Here is a 10,490-nt window from a genome sequence, read left to right as displayed (position 1 = left end):
GCCACCAGCCATACTGCTCATTCTGTGCGTGATTTCCTGCAAGACAGGAATGTCAGTGTTCTGTCATGGCCAGTGAAGAACCCGGATCTCAATCCCATTGAGCACGTCTGGGACCTGTTGGATCGGAGGGTGAGGGCTAGGGCAATTCCCCCCAGAAATGTCCGGGAACTTGTATGTGCCTTGGTGGAAGAGTGGGGTAACATCTCACAGCAAGAACTGGCAAATCTGGTGCAGTCCATGAGGAGGAGATGCACTGCAGTACTTAATGCAGCTGGTGGCCACACCAGATACTGACTGTTACTTTTGATATGGACCCCCCCCCCCCCAGGGACACATTATTTGTGTGTGGAACTTGTTCAGTTTATGTCTCAGTTGTTGAATCTTGTTATGTTCATACAAATATTTACACATGTTAAGTTTGCTGAAAATAAACGCAGTTGACAGTGAGAGGACTTTTTTTTGTTGCTGAGTTTACATTCGGTTTTAGTTGAAAATATGTATTTTCAGGTCGTTTTTTCAACGACTTGACAATAACTTAATTTCAACGTACTTGCAGCCTATAAACATGGACCTAGTATAATAAATTGGTCTATAATCAGTTTTATTAACAATCTTACATCACTCCAGTATTTCTTTACAACATTCAAGTGCTACTTGTCTTTATTCCACTACTGAAGAAGCATGACTCAAATCACCTACTCATATTTCAAACATCCAGCCTGACAAAATATACATTTTTAATTATTCAATGCCTCACCATTAAGTGAATTATTGCCAATACATATTAACAAAGGGGTGTACATTCTGTTTTGATATTCCATAATATTTACATTTCATGTAACATCTAGTAATTATAATTTATGCAACCAACTGACAATTTTTTGCTACTATTATATTGACATTGTTGCCCTGCTTGTAGAATATCAGGGTTCATTCTCAGATGTGCCAACCCAAATGTACTAGAGTATGACATTGGGGACTCGGCCCCGATCCAACAACATGCCTATCGAGTGAACCCTGAAAAGAGAGAGAAGCTCCGCAGTGAGGTGGAAAGTTACTATGGATATTGCAGGAGTTTCCTCTTGAAATCAGACATGTCCGTGGTAAGGACAACTTGGTTGCTGATTGTCTCAAGGGTGGGCAGTCAAAAGGATTTGTGTTTTGCATTTAGCCAGTGCGTTGTCATGGATCACAATTTATTTTGACTGCACATTTTTCTGTATTGGAGATGAGTTTTGTTTGGGCTCGTTCCAAGGAGACGAGAGTTCTAGAAGCTAATGTGTTTTAGGAAGACGAGAGTTCTAGAAGCTAATGAGTTTTAGGAAGACCAGAGTTCTAGAAGCTAGTGAGTTTTAGAAGCTAGTGAGTTTTAGGACGACCAGAGTTCTAGAAGCTAGTGAGTTTTAGGAAGACCAGAGTTCTAGAAGCTAGTGAGTTTTAGGAAGACCAGAGTTCTAGAAGCTAGTGAGTTTTAGGAAGACCAGAGTTCTAGAAGCTAGTGAGTTTTAGGAAGACCAGAGTTCTAGAAGCTAGTGAGTTTTAGGAAGACCAGAGTTCTAGAAGCTAGTGAGTTTTAGGAAGACCAGAGTTCTAGAAGCTAGTGAGTTTTAGGAAGACCAGAGTTCTAGAAGCTAGTGAGTTTTAGGAAGACCAGAGTTCTAGAAGCTAGTGAGTTTTAGGAAGACCAGAGTTCTAGAAGCTAGTGAGTTTTAGGAAGACCAGAGTTCTAGAAGCTAATGACTTTTAGGAAGACCAGAGTTCTAGAAGCTAGTCAGTTTTAGGAAGACCAGAGTTCTAGAAGCTAGTGAGTTTTAGGAAGACCAGAGTTCTAGAAGCTAGTGAGTTTTAGGACGACCAGAGTTCTAGAAGCTAGTGAGTTTTAGGAAGACCAGAGTTCTAGAAGCTAGTGAGTTTTAGGAAGACCAGAGTTCTAGAAGCTTGTGAGTTTTAGCAAGACGAGAGTTATAGAAACTAGTGAGTTTTAGGTCAGTAACTTATAACCACGGAACCACCCCAGACCTTTCATGCATGACTTAAAGCACCTGAGTATTAGATTTACAGCCAGGGTCTAGTATGTCACTGCCAGGTCTTGATTTTCTCTTTGGTTTTGAGCCCACGGCAAGAAGGCACCAGAGCCTATTGTGGTAACAGGTTCACACTAGATAACACAACCACACAGTGCATGAAAAACATGAGGTGTGGCTAACGTTTGCTAGCTTGAGCTAGCTTCCGAGCTAGCATACAAACTCGGCAGCACAGAGTAGATCCTCCATATGACGTTGAGAAATAGTGCATTGTGGGTAGTTTAGAAGATATCTGGAAATAAGTTAATAAATATGTAATAACGCAAAAACATAACTGTTTGAACTTAATAGGTAACCAGATCGTGACTACAACTAAGTTCCTAAGTCTTTAACCACACTGTGTTGTTACATTGGTGAGTAAAAACACATGCTTCCTACCCTTTAACTTTTTGTCTGAAAATAAAATCTACATTTTACTCAACTTCGTTACCCACTCCAGTCAGCAGATGGCGATGTGGGACTTTAAGGCTATGCTGCTAGTGTGACGTATAATCTAGTGGACGGGACGCTTCTTTCAACAGCAGCAACAGTTAGTCAGACACCTCGGTAGCTTGCTAGACAAAATAGCCCAACCAATAAAGCTCTTTAGACGCTTTCGTGTATATTAGCCACTGTGTTTTAAACCCACTTCTGTCGTCTAGTTAGTTATCCCATTTAATTTCATATTTACGGTGTTGTTGTTATTGGTCAGCTAGGTGGCTGGTTAAGTTAGCACTAGCCTAGCTAGCTAACATCCCCGACCATGAGCTCACTAAGCTACTCTCCTCCTGCTAAAGAAGAGGAGGTCTGCTGGACGGAGAAAGAAGCTCTAGTGAAAGAGGAGGAGGAAGAGGAGGATGTTACAATACAAAAACAAGTAGAGGGTGAAGCTGTTACCGTGAAAGAAGAGGAAGACGCGTTCAGAGTGAAAGAGGAGGAGGATGTTACAGTGAAAGAAGAGGAGGACACGTTCAGAGTGAAAGAAGAGGAGGGGGCAGTTTTTGGATTGGGAGAGATTACTGTCACATTGGAGGAAGAAGAAGAAGAGACTGGAGATCTGATTAACAACAGTGAGTAACAGTGGCGGCTCCTGAAAAAATTCTCAGGGGGGGCAATTTTTCTGATGATTTAGGTGACCTACACACATTTTAAAAAAGATATGTCCAGCAACAACATGAAGACAGGGGCAGCATATAAGTCAATACCAGAAGCATTTATTGACTGATCTCAAAAGTGTTGGCTTACCAGGGTTGGTGGAGCCCTCAGTTTCATCTTTGCCTCGCAAAGCTAACTCAAACACTCCGCAAAACTTCACACACTGGATTAGCCGGCTGAGGATGTGGCGGTTCTTGCTAATGTCGTAGTAAATATATTTGTTATAGTGAATATGGAATATGATATGTTGAGTAAAATGTTGTGCTAAGATCTATTTAGGTCAGGAGCTGGTTATAAGTTCTGTTCCTATCCAATAACAATGGACAAAAGGGTCCTATCTTGTCAGCCTTGTCAGCAGGTGGCCAAGGACAACACCCACGCCATAGGCCTCTCAGTTCTTCCAACTCACGAGTTCTTGCTCTGAGGACACACACACACACACACAAACACACACACACACACATCATCACTGTTAAACACACACACACACACACACACACACACACATCATCACTGTTAAACACACACACACACACACACACACAAAAATCCCCTCTCTTAGGCTGAACATTTGAAGACAGAGAACCCGACTCAGAGCTAATGCAACAGTGACACTAGCCTGGAGGGGACCTCGCCCAACTCATCAGGACCAATCAGAAGATCAGAACTACTAGATTCAACCTACTTCATTTATTGCATAAAATGTCTGCACACAATGTTTCGGGGCTCTCTTCAGATAATAATAATAATAATAATAATATGCCATTTAGCAGACGCTTTTATCCAAAGCGACTTACAGTCATGCGTGCATACATTTTTGTGTATGGGTGGTCCCGGGGATCGAACCCACTACCTTGGCGTTACAAGCGCCATGCTCTACCAGCTGAGCTACAGAAAGTGGATACTCATGGATGCGCATCGCAATTGTAAAATGTCAACACAATTGGAGACACCACGTCATTTTTGGAGACATGTTATTGACAGTAAACTATTGTAGATGCGACTGCTAACTAAATAAAACATTTTAGCTGGCTAGCTAATCATCTTAGCTAAATGTGGGGCAAACAATTCAGTTATTTACCGTTAATTTGAGGGATTGGGGTGAAAGAAATCGAGTTACATAGTGATACTTTACGATATACTGTATTGACAATATCGCAATATTTTAGCGCTAGTTGGCTGTACCTGCACCAAAACACCATTATTGTTCCTTCATAGCTTGTTCTCAATCTTTTCACATTGGGAGCCAATTTTTTTTTCAGCACTTTTATTTCCATGACTGATCAAAACTCGTTCTCATGGCTTTCTGATCCCTCTGCAACAGACATATGGTGCGCAATAAAATCACAGTATCGAATCGCAATACGTATAGAATCATGAGACTCGCAATGCTGATGCATATATCTTATCGTGAGGTTCCTGGCAATTCCCAGCCCAAGTTCATTTGCCACAACAAATCTCTTCGCTAGCAAACGCGATGTCTTCTCCAAAACGGCAATGTGTGTCCAGCAATGTTTACTTTTTTGACGTTCTATGGCATCTCCACTTTCCAAGCATATATGACCACATGTAATATTTTGGTAAGTGATGCAAATACTGAACTATGTAGGGCCAGGATGTAAAATATATGTAGCTGCAGCAATTTCTCTTATCTGATATGGTAAGTAATGGGGCTTAATTTATAGCTCCCTAAGAGTTTGACGAACGGGTCCGTGCACGCGATTCCAGATATCTTTACCTCTGAATAAACTGCCTTTATTATACCATATCCACCCTGTCCAAAGTCTCTACTTGGTCTCAGTTCTCCAGTAAACTTGTGATTATCAACACTAACCTCATCGTTGTGGCGGCGGACAGCTAGCCTGTATCCCTCATCAAGTTGAGTGGCAATGTTATTTTTCCGTTCGTACCAATTTTTGGAAAATCCTCGGGTGTAGGACTTTCCGCCTTTAGTAGAAACCTGTTGAATTATTAAATTTGGTCTGGGAGGTCCTAATTGTTTCGTTGCCAATTTATCTTCATTGGTTCGCCGACAAAAAGGAACTTCTTTCAAAGACACAATCCGCTCTTTTCTCAGTTACGTTCATGGTTACGTTACGTTACGTATGACGAAAGCGCGTAAGTGCAAGCCCTCAGACACCCATAGAGATTGTATTGAAGGCTCTGAAATTTGAAAAAAATAGATTTTACATTAGAGGCTATGAGAGACTTCTGGGCGATTTTCAACCTGACTGAAATCGCCCCAAAAGGGGGGGGAGCCATTTGAAGCACGACTTTAGCCTGATTTGACATTTAGTGGCAGTGTGGCACTGTGGCAGATCAGACGTATAGATTACAACACTGATAACTACTGTTGCCGTGATATAATTGATTAGAAAAAAAATCCCTTCCTTTTCCCGTTTGGCAGTGCGTCGCCCATATCGCCCTATTGAACAGGCCGCCCCTGGTGAGTAATATCTTAAAAACAGGGGCGCAAATTCTGCAGTTGTTGAACCGATGTGTGGTTTTAAAGGGCCATTCTAATGAAGTTCTACACTTTAATAGGTTGTTAAATCTACACTACCTTTGTAAACATCTGAATATCTCTTTCTGTAGTGCTTTGCTCTGTGTCTATGCTTGACATCACATAAAAGCAAAAAACGACTTGTGTGTGACTTAAAATGATGAAGTGGACAGAATCAAGACAAAGAAGGATCATTTTGATCTGGATTAAATGTATTTAAAATAAACTGATCAGGTTATTTAACCAATAAAGCATGAAAACCTGTGGATTATTGCACCGTGGATTATTGTAACACATGACTAAAGGCTGTTCTTAGAGTGTTATTCACAATAATCCATGGGTTGAGTAATTTTTCTTCTGAGAGCTTTTATCAAACATGATTAATAAGATTGACAACATGTTTTCTGTATACCAGATGATATCGTCTAAAAGCACCAACATTCCCAATGTTGACAAAATGACACTGTCAAACAGTAACACTTCATATTTTATTAACGTTTTGTAACACAAGTAAATGGTTTAAATTCCCCCCAAATAAGCATATTTTAACATGTAACTCGAGGCCCTTCTCCCCCGATTGCTCAGTTTGGCAATTTCCGGCAGCCAGATCTAGGAAGAGTCTTGGTTCAAACTTCTTCCATTTAAGAATGATGGAGGTCACTGTGTTTTTGGGGACCTTCGATGCTGCAAAAATGTGTTGGTACCCTTCTCCAGATCTGTGAGAAAATATGAACGCAACATGTAAAGTGTTGGTCCCATGTTTCATGTGCTGAAATAAAAGATTCCATAAATGTAACATGCGGCAAAAAAAAATTGGTGCACACATTTAAAAAAAAATCCCTTTTAGTGAGCATCTCTCCTTTGCCAAGATAATCCAGCCACCTGACATGTGTGGCATATCAAGAAGCTGATTAAACAGCATGATCATTACATAGGTGCACCTTGTGCTGGGGACAATAAAAGGTCACTCAAAAATGTGCAGTTTTGTCACACAACACAATGCCACAGATGTCTCAAGTTTTGAGGGAGCGTGCAATTGGCATGCTGACTGCAGGAATGACCACCAGAGCTGTTGCCAGATAATTTAATGTTAATATCTCTACCATAAGCCACCTTCAATGTCGTTTTAGAGAATTTGGCAGTACGTCCAACTGGCCTCACAACCGCAGATCACATGTAGGCGTTGTGTGGGCGAGCGATTTGCTGATGTCAACGTTGTGAACAGAGTGACCCATGGTGGCGGTGGGGTTATGGTATGGGCAGGCATAAGCTACGGACAACAAACACAATTGCATTTTATCGATAGCAATTTGAACACCGTGACGAGATCCTGAGGCCCATTGTCGTGCCATTCATCCGCCGCCATCACCTCATGTTTCAACATGATAATGCACGGCCCCCATGTTGCAATGATCTGTACACACTTCCTGGAAGCTGAAAATGTCCCAGTTCTTCCATGGCCTACATACTCACAAGACACGTCACCCATTGAGCATGTTTGGAATGCTCTGGAACGATGTGTACGACAGAGTGTTCCAGTTCCCGCCAATTTTCAGCAACTTCGCACAGCCATTGAAGAGGAGTGGGACAACCTTCCACAGGCCACAATCAACAGCCTGATCAACTCTATGTGAAGGAGATGTGTCGCGCTGCATGAGGCAAGTGGTGGTCATACCAGATACTGACTGGTTTTCTGATCCACGCCCCTACAACAGATGCATATCTCTATTCCCAGTCATGTGAAATCCATAGATTAGGGCCTAATTTATTTATTTCAATTGACTGATTTCCTTAATATGAACTGTAACTCAGTAAAACCTTTTGAAATTGTTGCATGTTGCATTTATATTTTTGTTCAGTATAGATGTATTTGTTTGTTTGACCAGTTTTTCTGTTGATATTTCTTTGTATGATATAATAAGATATTGATAATAGTGCTGATGCTTGATTTTCATCAGGCTGGCTCAGAAAAAGTTGCTGTCTCATCCGGTCACGTTCATTACCTGTGGCAGGGCGGAGATCACGTTTCAAAATGTCAACATTGTTGCTGTAGTGGCTTCAAAACAACGTCCCAATATTCTAATCAGCCACTTCCTTTAGACACCTTTACAAGGACTGTTTCAACATGCTTCCGTGTGTCCAAGAAAAGGCCTAAGATATATTTTCTTGGTTGAACAGAAATCACATTTGTTATACAGTGGGGGAAAAAAGTATTTAGTCAGCCACCAATTGTGCAAGTTCTCCCACTTAAAAAGATGAGAGAGGCCTGTGATTTTCATCATAGGTACACGTCAACTATGACAGACAAAATGAGAAAAAAAAATCCAGAAAATCACATTGTAGGATTTTTAATGAATTTATTTGCAAATTATGGTGGAAAATAAGTATTTGGTCAATAACAAAAGTTTCTCAATACTTTGTTATATACCCTTTGTTGGCAATGACACAGGTCAAACGTTTTCTGTAAGTCTTCACAAGGTTGTCACACACTGTTGCTGGTATTTTGGCCCATTCCTCCATGCAGATCTCCTCTAGAGCAGTGATGTTTTGGGGCTGTCGCTGGGCAACATGGACTTTCAACTCCCTCCAAAGATTTTCTATGGGGTTGAGATCTGGAGACTGGCTAGGCCACTCCAGGACCTTGAAATGCTTCTTACGAAGCCACTCCTTCGTTGCCCGGGCGGTGTGTTTGGGATCATTGTCATGCTGAAAGACCCAGCCACGTTTCATCTTCAATGCCCTTCTTTTTGAGTTTGTTTTACCATCAATATCAATTGGAACCTGTTTTACCATCAATAGGAACCTGTAAATTACAGGCCTCTCTCATCTTTTTAAGTGGGAGAACTTGCACAATTGGTGGCTGACTAAATACTTTTTTTCCCCACTGTAGGTAGTTGTGTAATAATGTCATATGATGCACTGTTTTATATTTTGTTTTATATGTGATGTAAGTGATTTAATACGTTTGGACCCCAGGAAGAGTAGCTGCTGCCTTGGCAGCAGCTAATGGGGATCCCTAATAAATACAAAATACAAATACCATAACCGCTAACTGCTACACACAGCCTACATTGTTGTCACCATATTAGCTAAAGTAACGTCAGAGTCAACATAACTAGCTACTAGAACTAACGCGTTAATAAACCCGCTACAATCATGCAGTACAGTGTACAGCAAACAGTTTGGCAGTTACACCGGTGGGCCCCGGTGGCAATACATTAATAAAACCAAAAGCTGACCTTGACTTGGCAGAGTTCCAGTGTTGGATAGCCGTAGCCTTGTGCTTTCAGTACTAGATTCATTCTCTGATCCTTTTGATTGGGTGGACAACATGTCAGTTCATGGATGGGGGTGAGAATCACCAGCCTCCTAGCCTCTCTTGTTTGTCCTTCAGCTAGCTGTCCTCCGGCTACACCATGGTGCTACCCTACAGAGTGCTGCTGAGGCTACTGGAGAACCTTCATTGCAAAACAGTGTGTTTTTAATCAGTTATTTGGTGACGTGATTATATTTAGTATAGTTTTATCTAAAAATGATAACTTTTTAAAAAATATTTCACTTTTTATTTTTCTGAAATTCACTGAGGATGGTCCTCCTCTGAGGAGCCTCGACTAGTAGGAATAATTCAAATGGAACCCAGGGATAATCATGAATAACTAACGGCGATCAACCAATCAGTATCCGGGATCCAAATGTACTGTTTTATAATGAGCGATCTAGTCTAGATTAAACCTCATAGGAAGACAGTTTTATCTTGTGGAGGTTTCATTCAGGTCTCTCTGTTTAACTATATGCTCTGTTTGTCTTTGGCAGGAGAGAGACCAGACTCTCACCCTGACAGCGGGAAGAGTCCTTCAGGGGAACCAGACCCAGCGATGTCTAAACCAGCGAGACAACACCACTGCTCCCAGTGTAATAAGAGTTTTAAGTGGTTATGGAAGCTGAAAGAGCATGAGAGAACACACACAGGAGAAAAGCCCTTCCAATGCTCCCAATGTGGAAAAAGTTATACCCAGTTAGTGAGCCTGAAAAGGCATAAAGGAATGCACTTAGGAGAAAAGCCTTACCACTGCTCTCAATGTGGAAAGACTTTTACCCAGTTAGGGAACCTGAACAAACATAAGAGAATACACTCTGGAGAGAAGCCTTACCCTTGTTCCCATTGTGGAAAGAACTTTAGGTTGTCAGATAATCTGAAGGAGCATGAGAGGACACACACAGGAGAGAAACCTTACCATTGCTCCCTGTGTGTAAAGGATTTTACCAAGTTAGGGAACCTAAAAGAACACGAGAGGAAACACACAGGAGAAAAGCCTTACCACTGCTCCCAGTGTGGAAAGAGATTTTCAAGATCACTGGACCTTAAAAAGCACGAGAGGACACACTCAGGAGAAAAGCCTTACCACTGCTCCCAGTGTGGAAAGAGTTTTACTGATTTAGATAGCCTGACCATACACAAGATAATACACTCTAAAGAGAAACCTTACCATTGTTCCCAGTGTGGAAAATTTTTTACCAAGCTTGGGAACTTGAAAAGGCATGAGAACATACACACACAGGGGAGGATAAGCTCACAGTTTGGAAAGAGTTTTAGTCAGGGAACCTAATTGTGGAAAGACATTTTCCCAGACAGAGGACCTGAATTCACATGACAGAATAGAGAGGCTGTGTTCTGACTGATGTTTGACTGTTGTTTTATGCCACATTAAATCATATTGTTTATATGAAATCTTACTCAAAAATAGGCCTACTTTTGTTTTAGTTTTTTT

At 41.3% G+C, this 10,490-nt stretch overlaps 1 protein-coding gene across 1 annotated transcript; it reads left to right on the top strand.

Annotated features, from left to right (window-relative positions):
• Window positions 1–2,812: 2,812 nt before the first annotated feature.
• Window positions 2,813–10,328, top strand: LOC311116674 (uncharacterized protein; the record flags this gene model as incomplete). The annotated part of the gene is made up of 3 exons (XM_084191727.1): window positions 2,813–3,133; window positions 9,535–9,740; window positions 9,990–10,328. The coding sequence occupies exons 1-3, from the start codon at window positions 2,827–2,829 to the stop codon at window positions 10,326–10,328; spliced, it is 852 nt and encodes a 283-aa protein (XP_084047853.1). The 5' UTR covers window positions 2,813–2,826.
• Window positions 10,329–10,490: the final 162 nt, after the last annotated feature.

This window comes from Coregonus lavaretus, assembly GCF_964263955.1.
Source record: "Coregonus lavaretus genome assembly, contig: HAP1_SCAFFOLD_119, whole genome shotgun sequence".
In the NCBI taxonomy this organism is placed as follows: Eukaryota; Metazoa; Chordata; class Actinopteri; order Salmoniformes; family Salmonidae; genus Coregonus; species Coregonus lavaretus.
The sequence above is the reverse complement of the archived record's forward strand: the minus strand, read 5'-3'. Positions and strand labels throughout refer to the sequence as shown.